Source organism: Anabas testudineus, chromosome 14 (genome assembly GCF_900324465.2).
Source record: "Anabas testudineus chromosome 14, fAnaTes1.2, whole genome shotgun sequence".
Taxonomy (NCBI): Eukaryota; Metazoa; Chordata; class Actinopteri; order Anabantiformes; family Anabantidae; genus Anabas; species Anabas testudineus.
This window is the reverse complement of record NC_046623.1, coordinates 7,714,923-7,733,146: the sequence shown is the minus strand read 5'-3', so window position 1 is coordinate 7,733,146 and position 18,224 is coordinate 7,714,923. Positions and strand designations below refer to the sequence as shown.

The window sequence follows — 18,224 nt, the reverse complement described above, 5'->3', positions numbered from 1 at the left end:
AAACAGGACTGATCCAATATTATATTTACAATATCTATTTTCTGTCTTGTCTTTTTTTTTGGTTTATTTGAGTTCATCTTAATGACACGTTGCCGTCCTAATGTTACAGCCCCAACATGAATTTTACACAGGGTGTACCTTTGATATGCTTTTGGAAAACAATAGAGCTCAACAAAAATAAGAGACAGACATCAAGGTTTAATTTAATTTGTCATGTTTTTTTTTTTAAAAAAAACATTAAAATTATATTTTTCTTCCAAGGTCGAGCAACACAATAGAAAAAAATGAAACCAAAGGATCCAAAGGATGTAGAACAAAACTCTAAAATGTGTCCTTTACGAGAAGCTGGAGAGGAATTTAAAAGACAACCAACAGTTACAGGAATCTAACAACACTGTCAGTGTACCAAGAGAAAACACAAACCAAAATAAAACCAGAAAACAACACAATGCTTTTTAGTCCATTAGATGGTTAATCACTCCATACTGGCTTTAGCTACTGTTGGCTGCAGGAATTCAACACTGGAGTCATGTCAACTGTTTAGCAAAAGAAGAAACGTGTAAAGTAAAATGTAAAGAAGTCCAAAAGAAAATGATACTGTCAAAAGTAATATGTTTTCAATAAAGTACAATGTAAGCTCATTATAATTTAAAAACTCAGGTGATGAGAATTTCTTTACTGCACACTTTGAAGTCCACATATTGATTTGCTTTATATGCTGCTGTAATTGTTCATCTTCCTCAGAATTCTTCCAAAATTAAATTTAAGCATGTTATACACACAAAAGTGTGACTTCAAGCATTTAAAAAAATATTCCTTTTGCTCAAAAGTTTAGACATTTGGTGTATTTTTTTAAGTCACCCTAAAAACTTACTATAAAACTATATACATTTTACCAGAGAAACATCAGTTGTAAGCTAATTGTTTAAAACTACGTGAATTTTGGTTGAGAGCAGATGATATATGGTTTTTCTTCAGGTGATATTTGATTGTTTTATAGTTTGTAGTGTATAGTTTATGGCACAAGCTATATTCTCCAAGAACGTAGGCAAGTTACAGAGTAAATTATTACTTAATGCATGGAAAGACGTACTTGTTTCCCACGAGGCTGACATTTACTCCTTTCTGGGGAAAGGAATGATGATTTAACAGAAATGTTTCATCATGATTTAAACTTTCTGATGATTTGACATTGCTTTGTCAATAATATATGAAGTTCCTGATGATGGTAAGACTCAACCAATCATTTAACAACAAAAAGAAAAGTAATTGTCTCAACAACACTCTTGACAACTAAACTGAATGGAAACAATGATTTTTTATAACATGCACAAAATTAATATCACTCCTAAAACCAAGTCTACTTAATCTCCAACAAGTCTAATTCAAATGAAATTCAGTGACATGAATCATTCAGTTAAAACACAAGTCAACAAAAGAAGAGGAGAGAGTCCTCTATATTCACATATTACTCCTTAAAGTTAAATACTAACTAAAATCCAATAATGTACAGAGAAACTTGTAACTTTGTGTGTGAACAAAAAAAAGTAGTGTTCACGCTGTGACAAACAGTGCAGGTCAGTTCAGTAGGTTTTAGAGTTACTCCTTCTTTGATTCTGCGTCCTCCTTCATTTTCTGCTCCTGCATGCGACTCCGAGTGGAGCCTGCACAAAAAGAAAAAGGAAACCATTATCCTGTCACAGGAATCATTGACAGTAAGAATACATGAAGAAGAATTAAGAATGTAAGGGTAAAACTAAGCTCAACATATAAAAGAGCTTTCACTTACTCATTTCTGCAAGCTTCTGTATCAGTGTAGAATCTCCACTAGATTTGCTGCAAATTAAAATACATAAAGAGTGCAACTGAAAAATATGCAAACATTCCTACAGTATACATTCTTTATAGTGTACTATACTATTGTTAAACCATTTCTTATACCAAATCATTGCACTGGGGTAAAATATTAATGATCCATCCATCATTAAAACCTTTCAATCTTTGTTTTCATAAATATTACAATGTTTACATGTTGAATGATTTTGTGATTTGTGACCTACCTGCCATCGGCTTCATCTTGTCCGTCCACATCAAAACGTAACCTCTTCAGAGGCTTCGGGGTGGAGCCGAGATCATGAGTCCTCTTAAAGGAGCGATCACTATTGTTGACCATCTGGTTAATCTTCTGGAAACGATTGGACAGCTGCAAATGAAAACAAGAATTTAGTGACACAAAATGTGAGAAAAACATCGCTACCTTTGCTTAGTTAAATAAAATAAATAATAGAGGATCATACCCCAAAAGATTCACCAATCGATACCAGCATTCTGTAACGGGGGAAAAAAAGACAAATCCTTTGCACACAGATTTTTCTCAAAATCAGTTTAAAGTCATTCAGTGAAGTTTTCTAACCAGAACATCAATCTGCCATGAATACAAAGAACTTACCTGGAACGAGGAGTCATGATACTTGGTGACATGCGTGGGCTTTTCAGAGGAGAGACATACACATTGTTGCTGCCCGGCACACGTAGAGGAGAATTGGGGAACTTGTAGGGGCTGCGGGGTATTTGTGGAATTGGAGAGAGGGTAGGCGGCTGCAAAAATAGGGGCAACAACAATGAGAGGTTACAGTATGTACATTTAAAAATGTTTTTAAATAAAACTGTTGATCCCATGAGGAGGTATCTCACCCTGTTAGATGCATACTGCAGGATATTGGTTTTCAGCTTCTGCATGAATACTTGGTTGTAGAAAACAATGATAGAGTCGTAATGTCCCTCAGAAATCAACACATTCTTAAAGGTCTGCAGCACACAGAGCGACAAACAGTTAAAAACCAATGCATATCATATATCTACACAAAGTGTGACAGCTTGATTGACAGGACAGTTATTATTGAAATATTTAAAGATTGCATCACCTCCTGGTTGGTGTTGGGCAAGTTCTTGTATGCCGTGACAATGGTCTTGAAGCGTAGATCAACGCTCTTTACTTTGCATATGGCATACATAGCTGACATCATCAACTACAGGATTTACGAGAAACAGGCACAGTTAGAGAAGGAGACCGGGAAAAATGAAAGAGGAACTTAGACAGAAGGCTGCATCTTGACAGGTTACCTGGTCGAGGTGACGGTCTTTCATCAGCTCGTACTCGTGCTGCAGAGTGTACTGGAACAGCGTCCATATGATGGGCTCCAGTTCAGGGTGGGAGGACAGCAGGTAGGAGCAGAGTGTCTTGAGCCTCATGTAGGCCAGGCGGTACACTACAGAGAGCAGTCAAATGCAAATGTCATTTTCTAATACAATGTTTATATTCTAATGCAGTCAAAGATAATAACTTGTATAAGTGTAGATTACCGATTTGCCTTCAATATTAAACGTCACATTTTTAAAGTGGCAGTGTACATATTAAATTTAACCAGAGAGAAAAATGTAACAAAATAAAAAAATATGCACTTATAAAAATAGCTTGTTTGACATTTTACATTTTTTATAGAAGAGACTGAGAGAATTAGACTTTGGGTGTCGTGGACTGGACTGGCTGGCAGGCTGGGTTGTGGCCTGAGAGGAAGCTTGAGAGGTGGATGTGGCAGGTGAATCAGGAGGTAAGATACGAAGACCCGGGCGCACAGGGGATAGATATCTGTAAGGAAAATGGACAAAGTACTAGGTGCCATCAGTTACATTGCTATTACTAAGTAAACTCCAAATAAATGACAGAGTTCAGAGAAGGCAGGAAAAAGAGAAAAAGCCTAAAAAATAAAGGCTCATAGTTCTAAAATTACCATAATGCTTAAGTTTGACTGATAATGAGCAAGTCAGAGTGGTTTTGTTACAGCTACAATGTTTTAAGGTCACAGAGGATGTCACAACAGCAACTGAAAGACAGAAGTAGATTGTAGCATCAGACTCACAAATCAGCTGCAGTGTGATTGTGCTGTAGTGGTTGGGCAAAACTGGCTGTGGTCTCCACCTGCTCTACTGCTGCGCCACTCTCACACTCTTGTTTCAGCAGCTCAAAAAGCAGCGAGCCCTGCGGAGACAGAATCACAATCATGTGCAATTTACCAAGCAATTTTTTACTCACTACATGCCAAAAAAAATACATTTTGACATAGGCAGTGTTTGTTTTCCACCTGACAAGCTTAGAAACCAATTCAAAATTAACTTCTCCTGATGTCAATTATACACTAAACTAAAACGAGAAGCTCTGCAAAACTGAAACATTGAGTTGAATTCTAATGATCACATTTTATCAGATCAAATTATTAAGTTCACCAAATAGAATCACACGTGGGCTGACAGGGCAGTTATATGAAGTCTGCCAAAACTACTGACCATAAATGTAATTGTTATTTGATGTTGACTTAAGAACACTCCCTGTGGGACCTTATCTGATTGTCCTGGAAACCCCCATAAATGGAAACAAATAATCATTTTATATTTAACAAATACACACAGAAATATAGATCCTATACAATGACCAAATACTATTTATATGGATACTAGGAGACACGCAGATCACTGTGGTGAGTATCAGCATGTTTAAGCTAAGAAAAAGAGAGATGCAATCATGCATGTGGGAGTGGTTTTGCAACTCAACTTTTTACAAAGACTGCAAGTACAGACGTGGTATTAGTACATTCCTCATATCCTACTTGCCAAGGCTGACTGACTCCACTGACACGTAGTATTTTGAAAATACAATTACTGCTTTTCTTGTGTGCAAATACACATTTTTAGTCAACATAACTTTCTTTAAGGTTTTGGACTTTAGATTCTTTATATACTTGCCACGACAGGCTGACACCAATGACATAATTCTAAAGTACACCTGTTATGTTGCTTTAACAGTATTCAATCAAGTATAATGATACGGATGATGCTGTTGTTCAGAAAATGTGAAAATTATTTAGCAGACTAAACTCGGATAAATTTTATTATTTAAAACAAGAGTGGTGGGAGGACTTTGGCCCCTGGTGATGCTCCTCCCTCTGTGGAGCTCAACAGCGTTTTTACAGCCCTAACATGCAGCCTTCTGTGAGTTTTTTTATTTAAAGTCAGGCACGAGGACAGGAACAAGTGTTGTATTTCCAGGGCTGCCGCATGAACAGAAAGGAGAACAAGAGACAGGAAGAACTACACAACTGTTCACACAAATGAGGCGCAGCACATGACTCTTGTCTTGAATCGGACAAACCTTTCAACTGGGGAGGAAAACTGAGAGGACTGAAAACTCCCCTTAAACGAGGATTATTGGGAATCCAAGACTGCTTCAACAAGGAAAATGGATTTAATCGATGAGAATATAAGACGGGTATTTGCTGTGAACTTCCATTAACAGTTGAGGGCTTTTCTTTTAAATGTTCTGTTCCACATTGTTGGATTAACACTTTGAAAACGGATTTTTATGACTGAACATTTTCCCTTGGTTCCAAACTTACCATCTAAAGATGAAAAATAATACGCTACAAATTTATAACACCAGTATACTGGATATAACCCAAAATTACATGAACTGCAACAAAAGCGATAATTTCAAGTACCCTCTGTACAGCTCAGTTTTCAGCTTGGTGTTTGTAGTTGGACTTATATTCAACATGGTAGCCATTTACATTTTCAGCTGTACACTAAAGCAGCGAAATGAGACCACGACATACATGATAAACCTTGTTGTATCAGACTCTCTCTTTGTCCTCAGCTTGCCTTTTCGGATTTTTTATTTTATTAATCGTGTCTGGCCATTTGGAAGAGAGCTCTGCAAGATCTCTGCGGCCCTTTTCTACACCAACATGTACAGCAGCATTTTCTTCCTCACCTGCATCAGCTTTGACCGTTTCCTGGCTATTGTGCATCCATTCCGATCCCAGACAATTCGCACTAAGAGGAATGCCAAACTGGCCTGTTCTGCTGTGTGGATCATAGTTATTACTGCGAGTATAGCCTCAGCATTTTATCTGGACACCACTTCACCCAACTCTTCATCACAATACTGCTTTGAAAACTACTCCAACAAACAGTGGAAGTCTGAGCTGTCGAAGGTGGTGGTGTTTATATGCACTGTGGGCTTCATTATCCCGTTTATGCTCAATGTCTTCTGCTCGGTCATGGTTCTACGGACACTGAGAAAACCCCAAACCATCAGTCGAGGAGGAAGCCTCAACAAGGCAAAAATTTTGAGGATGATCACCGTGCATCTGCTCAGCTTCTGCTTCTGTTTTATTCCCTACAATGTCAATCTAATTTTCTACGCCCTGGTCCGCGCAGGTGTCCTAAAGGAATGCTATATTGAAAACGTGGTTCGGACCATCTATCCCATAGCTCTCTGCTTAGCAGTGACCAACTGCTGCTTTGATCCAGTCATTTACTACTTCACTTCAGAGACCATTCAGAGCTCCATCAAACATAAGTCCACAGTATGGCACAATGGTGCCAAGCTATTCAACAGACTACAGGCAGACAGCTCACAAAGCAGTCCAACTACAACACCCAAAAGTATGACTGAGAGGACTCTGCGAGCCAACAAGTTAAACAATGAGTCCATGGTTTAATAAAAAAAATTTAGTGAGTGTAACAGGGGAAACTTGATTTGAATCAGAGGGTGTAAGTGGAAGGGAAGTGGCCTTGGAGATCATAACACATAACTGTTGCTAAGGACACAGTTTCCCCATCTACTGGACGGAACATTGACCAGGACGGGGCTGGAATACCGAACCCTATTCACTCAACGAGTCAAACAATCAAAAAGAAAAATTATTATTATTATTATTATTAAAGTGTGTTGCCGTATGCTTTAGAAAACTCTTCATAAAAACATCTGAATTTAAAATATACATTAGTAGAAGTGACTGTATAAGCTGTATAAGCCATAGTCTTATACGCAGTGCTGCACATATGTATTAGATATTGCACATTGTAAAGGTAGTTTTAATCTTCAGTGCAGATGCCTCTTAAGACTGCAATGGCTGCTGGCTGCTGCTGAACCAGTATTACAACTCTTTTTACAACTTATTTTTATGTAGTGTACTGTGCAGTTTTTAACTATGTGTGTGTGAGAAACTTTTAGAGAAGCATGTTCTTAATGTTTTCTCATTTCAACCTTGTATTGAAAGAAAATTAAAGATAAAAATAACTTAGAACAGTAAAGTGTTGTGATAAGCATCTCTTAGGGTGCTGCCAAATCAGTTATTTTGACTCACTAGTCATATAGCTACAGGCACTGAGGTAAGCCAACGTCATAAATGTGCATGACTCAATACAAGTACAGATATATGCAGGTGTGGTCAATAAATGTTAGGTGTACTGTGCCAGAAAACACTACACAGACGCTAAAATTTATAAAAATGTATAAATGTAACAATGTAGGTCAGCGTGAGCACTCGTGAAAACAGCTCACAGTATAAGTTAAATATGGTGCAGCTTGAATACATGTGAAATATGTGCTATGTGTTGTTAAAGGCCAGGCACCAACACATTCCTGCCGAGAGGCTAATAAGCCTAAGGATCTGTACTGACAGGAGTAGTCTCATCATCACCACTGCACTGATGGAAGTATTGTGAAATCACAGCAGGCGAGAGACAACATGCCTCAAGGGAGAAGAACATTTACAAAACATAGCTCATAGGTGGCTGCTGAAATTGTGAGGTCAGGTCCCGTAAATATTGCAAAATATAGATGTAAAACTGGATTCAGAAAATCATATTTCTTGCTCAAGACTGACATGTTAATCACATAACTTTATAATATTTAACAATATATATAATAAATACAATAATTATGATAACTACATTACAAAGCTGCAATGGTATATGTATGAAAAGGATTTACTGAAATACTTAATAAAAACCATACAATTTAATTTCTATTAGTAATGATCATCATACCATGAGGGGATGAGTTAAGATTTATTAGTTTAACTCAAATTTGTCTCACAAAGTTGACGTGGTGTGTAGCTAACTCCTAAAATACTGTGTGCCATATTAGTCTAATAGTGTCCAAATTAGGATTATTGAAAAGCAGACTTAATTAATCAGACTTAATCAACCCTGCATTAGTTACTAAGTGTAAATGTTGATGATGTTGGCTTAGCACATTATGACTGGAGTATAAACATCTGAAGTGGATAATAGTTTTTTAATAGATTCACATTTTAATGCAAAATACAGTTTGAGTCAAAACTATTTAAGGTTTTGATTTTGGTTTCTCACTACTTATGTGTACACTGATAATATAAGATAAGATAAACCACTTTCAGTGAATTATTGCTATTCCACTATCATCTCCCTGACAAGCACAGTTAATGATTAACTCCAGTCACGTATATAGTTTTTTTTTTTTTTTTTTTTTTTTTTACAAGCAGCTATAAACATAGCTCACACCATGAACATTATGAAACAGTTGATTATTAATTGTTAGGTCGATCACAAAATTCAGTTCAGTGAAACAACTACTTTGTTAACATTTGTCAATACTCAAACCAATCTAGTGATCAGAACTCGCGAAGCTCTCTAAACAAACCCAAAAATTAATGACCCAAAAACTAAATTTAATAAACCACCATAAAATGGGTACAAGAGAAAGTGGAACAGTGCGGTAGAAAAAGGTAGAGAGAGAGAGAGAGAGAACGAACTTGTGTGCTGGATGTGGGTATGAGTGTAGATATGAACTGCTGCAATCAATAACATACACTGTCTGAGCATCCTAATAAGATTTTTCTGCTGCTGAACACTGACTGAAACTGAAAATTAACAGTTTCAGTGCACTGATGAAATCCTAATGCTGGTAAGTGAGTTTCTGTTTCAATACTGTCCTGGGTTTTTAGATTTAAGATAGTATGTATGGGCATCATGTTATCAGGGTTTGATAAGACTTCATTAGAACAGTTTTTGCATGTGATAACTTTGTATTTCTTTCACATTTACAGTGAAATTACCAAATAAATGAAAAAAAGTATTGTAATAACTGAATTATTATAAAAAAAGCTGTTATGAGACTTAAACACAATTTAAGCAATTCATTATTAAAGTCAGGAAAAAGAATATTTAGGATTTGAAAATTTGAAATATCAGGTTCTTAGTGGGATAGCGAACAAAATGTATATAGTGATGAGCAGAAGATGATGATGAGAAGATTTATTATGATTACACAGAAATAAAAAAAATCTATTAATATCTGAAAAAAAGTTTAAATTGAAACACTACCTAAAATTTGGCTAAATTGCTGAAAAAAAAACAATATTAATTTTATATTTAAATTAATGTTCTATAATGAATCTTGATACTAATAGTGTTAGGATAACAGTTGGAACTCATAGTTCATCAATGGTACAAAAAAAGACTATTAAATCATATTAACACCTCTAACAATCTCAATGAAAGAAGATGTTTAGTAAGTCTATAATTACTTTAAGCAAGGTAATAGTATTACACTGTAAAGAGTTTCTTTTTTCGCCTCCACTCTGTAATGAAACCAAATGTTTGCTTGGTTTTATGAGACCAGGACATTGCAGTTAAAGCTTTGTAGACAGAATTTGTCTGTCATCTTACATATCAAACATTAATTCAGCTAAGTCACCTACAGTAGTGTGTTTTTATTACCTCAGCAAATTTGCATTACATAAAACACCAGCATTTTGAGTTTATTAAATGTTTAACCTGTTGCAGGTTTAAGAGTAGAAGCTCCTGAATGTGCCCCTTACTCCCATTTTGCGTTCACTTGAAGGAAACTACGTTCCTCCAGGTTTGAGAGTGACACAGTGATTTCAAGTGCTGGAGCAGCAAATCTTTTTGGCACATGGAGCTGAATATGACTGACACACCTGCTCAGCAATTCTCATTTCTGTCCAACTGCACTGTGGACAGCAGCTACCGCTTCATCTTCTACCAAGTGTCCTACAGTGTCATCTTCCTGCTGGGGTTTGCCACCAACAGTCTGGCTCTGCACAGACTGTGTCTATCGTCCTGCTCCCTGAACAGCACTGCCGTCTATATGGTGAGCATGTCAGCTGCTGACTTATTTTTTGTGATCTCTCTACCTCTGCGAGTGTACTACTATCATCAAAAGGCTCGAGACCCATCCAGATGGACACATGGGGTGGCATACTGCCACCTCACTTTCACCCTCAAATACATCAGTCTGTATGGGGGCATCTTCTTCTTGATGTGTATCGCTGTGGACCGTTACTTTGCTGTAGTGCACCCACTGGCATCAAGACTCCGCAGGCTGCGTGTTGCACAGCTGGTATGTGTGGGCATCTGGTGTCTGGTACTGGGGCTCAGTTTGACTCTGCCTTTGCTGCACTCTGCAGCCGCTGACCAACACCATCGCTGTTTGCTGGACCCATCCTTGCAACACCACCGCACAATCATCCTTGTAGCTCTGGGTATAGTGCTGGGGTCGTTTTTGCTGCCCACTGTGCTACTTCTCTACAGCTACTGTAGAGTCCTGAGTGTGCTTCGCCAGCTGAGACAATGCTCCCACAGCCAACACCGCAGCCGTAAGCACACTCTCACGGTTATTTACTGGGTGATGGGTATCTTTCTGCTGTGCTTCCTTCCCTATCACATCAACCTCCTGGGATACACCCTCACACATGTGGGCCTGCTGCCCCACTGTGGCCTGGCCAAGGTGACTAAGGCAGTGCACCCTGTGATGGTGTCACTAGCCAGCTCCAACTGCTGCCTCAACCCTCTCATCTACTATTTTTCACGCAGTATGGTGCACAGGGCAGCACGCAGTTGTGGAGGCAGCTAGTGACAAATCATTTTCACTACAGTGAAGTGAACAGAACATTATACTTGCAGAATGCCGTGTCCCTGTCTACACTTCTTTGTAACTAAAATTATAGATAACTCTGTCATCTACAAAAATGTCATCTGTGTTTTGCATGAACTTCCTGGCAAGATGTTGCATGTGTACTGTGGTTAACTTAAGTTATTTTGCTCATTATGTTCTGTGAATACAACTTCAATGTAATGCTGAACTTATGTGGAATCTGCCTCTAGAAAAGTGCTGCTCAAAGATTAATAATAACTATGTTGTAAAAAAAAAAATCTGTATTTAAATGTTATACTTAAAAATTCTGCAGATTATCTTATAAAATCAAAATGCTAGAGATAGATATATTTACATTTTATTCATGTCACGTTGGTGTTAATCGTATTAAAATACAGCAACAATACTGTAGCAGTGATTAGATAAAACTGACCGTTCGCCATGCAATCCTCTCCATAATCAGGTTCTCACAGGTCTCCAGATGTTTGATGATATCTTTGGTCACAGTGGGGAAAGCCTTGATGAAGCTCTCAATGACTTTATAAAAGTCAAAAGCAGCAAGGCTGAACGTATCCAATATCCAGGGGAAACACACGTCAGTTTCAGCTGGGTCACCACCAGCACTGTTGTATCCTCCAGTCTTAAAACTGCTCTCTAACAATGAGGTGCAAACAATGTTATTACAACTTCAACTTACTACAAAACTACAAGAAAATTTTAATATTTTATAGTTTTTTCTAAGATACAACAGATCTATTCAAGTAGTAGTCCATGGGATCATCAGTTAAAAATCAGTACGCAGATAACAGGACACACCTCCATATGTCGCCATGACCACTTCCAAAGCACAGGCCAACAGTGATGTGTGAAATGTGGAGTCATTGAGGAGTTTACTGGAATGGAAATCACATGATTCAGCCCAAGGTAAATAACACATTACTACATACAGAAACAACACAACAAAAATCAAGCATGCACAATCTCCAGTGATTTCATGAACACTCAAAGAAAACAAATATACCTGAAATTTTGCACAGACAGTCGTTTCTCTTCCTTCATAGTGGAAAAAAAAAGTATAATTACTTATTATTATTAGTAAATAATAAACAAAACTATTGAATGGTTAAAAATGAATGAAAAATATAGAAACTGAACAAGTCACTGTACCGATTTTAGTAATTCCTCCATGACTCTGTAATACAGTCTGACACCGAGGGTAAACCTCTGACAGGCAAAAGATAATGTAAGTTAGACATTTCAATCATTTAAGCACAGTATATGTTGCTATTTTTGCTCATTGAGTGTTATTTCATACTTGTTTGCCAAGAACTGCACAGCGCGGACCGACTGCCTGAGCAAATCTTTGGCTGAACACCTGTTCAAGTGTTTCCAAGCGCTTCTGGATGTCCTGTGTTGGATCCACAGTGCAATTCTAATCACAGGAAAAAGGAAAACAGGAAATGTGTTAAATGAAGGTAGTATGATGACGTTTTTAATGGAGCATTTAAATTAGTGGCAACACCTCTGGGGACTGACCTTGAAATAGGTAGTTAGGATAGTAGATGGCTGGTCCCCACTGGAGATGAGGCCACCTCTCAATTGTTGAATGGAGGTCATGGCAGCTCTGATGATACAAAATGGAAATATACTGTAGGACGAACCTAAAACTTTAGTTTGCTTATTAAAGAGAGTAAACGACTGTACATGAAGACAAGAAATTCCAAAACAATTATTCCACCAATGGGTCTTCATTAACAAATGTTAAAACTTTTTAATGCTTTAAGCAAATATACTGCAAAATATTCAATGTCAACAGAAGGGGAAGAAACAGAAAACCACTCTCACCTGATTGGAGTCTGGGGCGGGATGAGTACAGCATCTTCATCTGGCAGATTTTTCTTTGGTGTTCTCTCCACCTGTGTTCTGAATGCAAGAGTCTATTAAACACTCTCTTTTAAATAAGTTTAACAGATTAACCAGACCAACTTTAAAACATAAAAAGGCAAAGAAGAAATTACATCTCGAGTTTAGGCGCAAGAACAGTCTCATCTCCGTCAAAAAACAGCCGTCCGTCAATGTCTCTACTCTTGAGGTAGTGCTCTTCATATTGTTGGTCTAGGTCATTCACCTGTGGTGAGAATTACACATCAGTCCCAAACATGTACTAAGGTCCCACCCAACATAAACAATTAAACACCACTGACATGCCTCAGTTTGCACTTATTAATTAAATGTTCTAAATCAAATCCTATATTTTAATTTTCCAAAGTGCCATAATGTGATAAACACTGTAAAATACATGTCTGGAATTCTTTCTGCACCTGACTGGCTAAATACTGTGACAGAAATTGTGCCAGTGCTACGTTTGCATTTGATAAAACAATCTAAAATTATTTCTGAAATAAGGCAGGATCCAACTACATTAGAACACAAGACTGAATACCAAGAAGTACATAAATAGAAGCAATAATAATAAAATAATAATAAAATTAACCCAATCCCTGAACAGATCAGGAGCCGCATTCACGATACCTTCTTTTAGCAGTCATAGTTTTATATTTTGATACAGCTCGTTTATCTTCACTGCATGTTCACACATTGCATAGCAGACTTTGCTGGTGTAACTGACAAGACACACAAGTGCATCATTACACCACCAGAAAATGAATATATTTTTGTCAACCAACAGAGGCTGAGAGCATCTACGTTCAAAGGTTAAAAGTTTACAGTGTGAACTACTTGTTAACCCATGCTGCTACTTAAATAGAACCAGACTAGGTGGCTTATTTGTTGATAATTTCGTGCAGCCTTGTCTCTGCATCAGAACGCCAGTGAGTCTGGTAATAACTGTCTTTCACTTCTCTTTTTGATTTCTGTGCAAACTAGCCTGTATGCCCTTTTACAGCTACTTCCAGGTCGTTAACATACGCTAAACAGGAGCAACTGGAACACAGAATGTATGTTTGTGTGTGCTTCAACCAACTGCCTCCTCATGCACAGTTTTTGCATTTCCTTGTTTCTCTTAGAAGTTTCCAGAGTCCCTTCTAGGTTAGGTCTCCTTTCTAGTACTTTTTAGGCTATGTTAGGACTTCTCTGAGAGTATTCTAAGAATATTTATGAATACGGCCCCAGATGATTAACTTAGTACTTATACAGAATTTACATTAGACACTTAGGCGACTATTACAAACCATCATCACCGGTTTGGAACAGTACAATTAATATGTCCTGCATCCTTCAGAATAATGTGTTGTGACAGCAAACAGTAGCATCCCGACACTGCAATTTACTACTCTGACACATTTTTTTTGACACCATGTATGTGAAAACAAGTATGTATGAGAAGCAAAGACAGCAACCAACAGCTACAAGACACTTGTACACAATGGTTAAAGCAAGCATAAAGCAACAACTAATGGAAACAATAAGTGCAGAGAAGACAGAGTTAAACCAAACAGTAGAGCAAGTGATACGCCAATTGCCCCCATACCTGAGGAAAATCTGGAGATCGTGAAAGATCCAGTGAGTCCAGGAAAGCAGAAAAACTGGTCTGGTATACATTCTTCACCTGCAAATACAAGTAATATCATGAACAAACCATTCAGAAGGCAGAGTTACTGTAATTTCATGTACATGATGACAGAAAAGAGGATCAGACCTCTTCTGTGTTGCAGTCATTCTCTTTGCACAAAGTTTCAAGAAGCTGCACGTCCACCTCTGGCTCTGGAGGTCGGGGTTTGGCTCGGCTCTGGTTACGACGAGATGTTCGTGTTGGGGGGCTCTGGACTTTGCTGACAGCTAATTTAGAATTTTGAAAAACATTTAATATGATTAGAACATCTGTGGCAGCCAAAAACAATAAGTTGACACATGTTATCTAAGTTGTGATTCTATTTTCCATAAAGCTGACAGAACAACTACTATATTAAATATAATGTTCTACACCACAGTTACTATATAATGTACTGCTTATGCTATTTAAGAAATGAATAACTTACCACATTAGGTGTATGTAAATGTAGATGTACAGCAACATAAATGAGCAGTAATGTTTATTTATTTCCTCACAGTCAACTTTATTATTTTCAGTTAAGACAGAGGTTAGTGTAAGTGAGACTGAAACTTACTGTAAGGAGCCTGGAGAAGCTCGGAAGGGCAGCGCTTGATGAATAACTCTAGGGTACAAAGCAGCAGCTGGAATGATATGACGAGGTCATCATCCATCTGCAAGGCCCTTCCTGCAGACAGCAGAGATGAAGTACAAGACAAACATCATCACAACATTCCTGATGCCAACTATAAACAGAACTTAAACCACGAGAAGAATTTTCCAAATCATTTGAGCCCTACAGCAGAATAATAAAGCAGGATGGAAGAATGGAAAGGAAAAGACAGCAACATGCTAACTACTCCACAATGTGTGTTAACAGCTTGATTCTACTTTTTTTCTGTTGTTGTTTATTGTTATTGCGTTAAAAGGTTTTACATACCTTTGGCCAAAAGAAACATTGTCCAGCAACTCCGCATGGTGTCCCTTTCCCTTAAAAATTACATTCTGAGTTATTAATTGCACACCAGTATCACATTTTTATAATAAGCTCACAATTATCAAACACAAGTCTAAAAATATGTATATTTTATTTATGACAGGATCATTTCACCTAAGTAGGTAAAAAATAAATCTACAACTTACTTTCCATTTGGAACCAATGCAAAGATGCTCTTGCATGTTCTGAAACCAAAGTGATATTATGCAGTGCGTTAGGGTTCTACATTAATCAAGGAGCTGTACTGTATTAATGTGTTGACTTACTTCTCAAATCTCTGGTAGAGAGCAAGCATCACATCATACTTCTTCTCCAGACGTGCCAATGCTGAATTCACCTTGGTGCTTATTGTATCCAAGTTGACATCCAACTTTTTCACCAGAGCCACAAATTGTTTAACACTACAGAGTTTTGTGAGACATAAGATAAACTGCATGAAACTAAACCACAAAATCAAGAATAAAACTGTAAAACCAGGGGTGCACTTTAGATTTTAAAATTAACAGTAATGACATTGAAAGACAGGTTGAATAATTACTTTTGTCTTAATTTGTATCTCTTTGATCTACAAATTTCTTCACAGTCATTTAATAAATGTTTAATTCTGAGAGATAAAAAACTTGATATACGTTACAGGACACCTCTTTTACAAAGTGATGTTTGTATGCTTAGCTGAATAATCAATTAGCTAATCTGAAAAAACAATTTAAAACTAACATCAACTAAACTAAATGTGCAGCATTGCCTCTCAGTTAGATTACAGTTTGTGATCAGAACAGGTGTCATGTTTTTACAGAGCGTCTATTCACATTGCTGATATTACATGCACTAATATGGCAACGTTACACTGCAAATATCTAGAAGTATTTGCCAGGCATGTACTTACCTTAGATTTACTGCTTTGAGAACCTGAGTGAAGGTGAAGCAGGAGGCATCCATGTCTGTCGCAGTCACAAACAGACAAGCTCCCCACAGTTTTTTCTGAACCTCCTGAAATAAAATGTAAAAATAACAATGTTTAAATCTTACAAATATAATCCAATATTTAAAAAAAATTACTTTCATCAAAGATTGTGAAGGGCTTGGTAATATTATCAGCAACCAACCATATGGACATTTATTATAACAAAGCAACCCCAACTTACATGTTATGCATTTATTAGATCAAAATTAGATAGTGGGCTAATCACAACCTTGACCTTTCATTTAAAATTAGAAAAAGTCAGAATTTGTCCCTAATTTGTTTTACAACAAGCAAGACCATCACACAGAGACACTGTATCACATCACCACATCAGTGTAAATTGATATTAGGGTACAACTAAGGCTAAATCTGTACTGGAGTCTACAGTTTTTATAATATGCCACAACTGCTGAACATGGTAATGTATTCAAGTTTGACTTATACATATTCCCCTTATACAGTAACAAAATCAATATGAAGAAGGTTGATTTGTGATGGCTCATTGGTTTTGTTGGAAGGTGTGGATGTTGCTATTGTGTCCAAACAGTACAAAAGTAAGCGAGTCGTTTCCAACTCAGGAGACTTGTTTCAACCGGACAGCCGACAGCCTAACAATACTGACAAAAACATTTATAAAATACATACAGTGACTTCATCCGTGGAGTCCTGAACAGTTTTCCACAGCACCCAGGCACGGTCACACACCAGGTCTGTCACATGAAGGCTTTTGCAAAGGGTCACAAACTCAGCATCCTTGTCTCTGTGTCTGCAGGATAGCAGGACATATATCAGCATCATGGGGAACACAAACAGGGTTGTAGGACACCAACACCTGCTGCACAGATGACAACAATCTCCTGCAGCAGGACCCAGACATGGGGAAGTATGTGTTATAACAGCGTTACATCGTATGATAATTATTCATTGTTATTATTACAATTATTATTGTGTTGTCTGGGGTTGAGAGAACTGGAATAAGCTCTTAAAGTCTATGCTGACTTCGTCTGCAGCAGCTAGCTAGTGAGCCTAAATGTTAATGTTAGTCACATAAGCTAGGTAGCTAGCTACAGTCAAACACAAGCACAAACTAGCTAAACTTTAAGATAGAGTGTCTGTTTTTACAGAACAACCATGCCATTCACTGACTAGTGAGATAAGGCCGAGTCGCATGGAAAAAACACACTTGTCTTACTTTTTAAGGTTTAACTCTGGGCTCTCCTTCTTGTCTGGAGAGGCGCCTTCAGCACTGGGCTTCAGCTCCTTGCTCTGTGTCGCTCCAGAGCTGCGTTTTTTAGGTGGCATCTTGGTATCCAGTTAGCAAACAGGTAAATATCAGAATTAAAAACAAACTAGTGTTTTGAGTCCAACAAATACTGTTTACCAGGTTTAAATCCCACTACACGAGTTCCGTAGCAACAATACAACAAAACCCAACTGACTTCCTGAAACCGGGGGTGCTCGTTTTGTAACATCACAGCGCGCGCGGCGGAGTGTCGGCGCAGGCGGGTTCCCAAGCGTGAAGCTGTAGACACAGTAAATATTCACAACCCAGAGAATATCAAGCTCTTTACTTTAACTCAGTGATGGTTTGTCGTTTTTTAAACTCTAGCGCTGTCCGTGTAAACATTACATCCACGTTAAGTTTGTCTCAGGCTCCGGCGATGGACACGGGGAAGTGTGCGTTCACTTGGGTCACGTGAGTAACCGAAAACGAACTAACCCTAACGCACGAGACGAAAACGCGGGAAAATATCTACGCAACATCCGCTCATTAGCATTTATCCCGCCACCCAGACGACTCATAACTGGGTCACGGCCCAGTGCGGAGGGCGACTCCTCATATCAGCTGATCAGATGTAATCAGGAGTTATTACACTGATGCACATCGTTTTTATTGTGTATTTGTATTGTTATTATCACTTTAGTCTTTGTT

At 37.8% G+C, this 18,224-nt stretch overlaps 3 protein-coding genes across 3 annotated transcripts; 2 read left to right on the top strand and 1 right to left on the bottom strand.

Moving 5' to 3' along the window:
• Nucleotides 1-259: 259 nt before the first annotated feature.
• Nucleotides 260-17,940, bottom strand: rb1 (retinoblastoma 1). Its single transcript, XM_026371526.1, has 27 exons — nt 17,484-17,940; nt 16,937-17,057; nt 16,214-16,317; nt 15,594-15,728; nt 15,474-15,512; nt 15,271-15,320; nt 14,908-15,018; nt 14,439-14,578; nt 14,271-14,348; nt 12,799-12,908; nt 12,626-12,703; nt 12,317-12,404; nt 12,096-12,212; nt 11,948-12,004; nt 11,802-11,833; nt 11,597-11,673; nt 11,214-11,434; nt 3,921-4,039; nt 3,492-3,649; nt 3,124-3,269; nt 2,925-3,029; nt 2,695-2,808; nt 2,450-2,598; nt 2,298-2,328; nt 2,061-2,203; nt 1,790-1,836; nt 260-1,664 (listed from the first exon to the last, which is right to left on the bottom strand). Exons 1-27 carry the CDS (start codon nt 17,591-17,593, stop codon nt 1,600-1,602), a joined length of 2,745 nt encoding a protein of 914 aa, XP_026227311.1. The 5' UTR covers nt 17,594-17,940; the 3' UTR covers nt 260-1,599.
• Nucleotides 4,373-7,152, top strand: LOC113169811 (lysophosphatidic acid receptor 6-like). The gene has a single exon (XM_026371527.1). The coding sequence runs from the start codon at nt 5,460-5,462 to the stop codon at nt 6,555-6,557; it is 1,098 nt and encodes a 365-aa protein (XP_026227312.1). The 5' UTR covers nt 4,373-5,459; the 3' UTR covers nt 6,558-7,152.
• On the top strand, nt 9,239-11,205 carry LOC113169812 (lysophosphatidic acid receptor 6-like). The gene has a single exon (XM_026371528.2). The coding sequence runs from the start codon at nt 9,800-9,802 to the stop codon at nt 10,757-10,759; it is 960 nt and encodes a 319-aa protein (XP_026227313.1). The 5' UTR covers nt 9,239-9,799; the 3' UTR covers nt 10,760-11,205.
• Nucleotides 17,941-18,224: the final 284 nt, after the last annotated feature.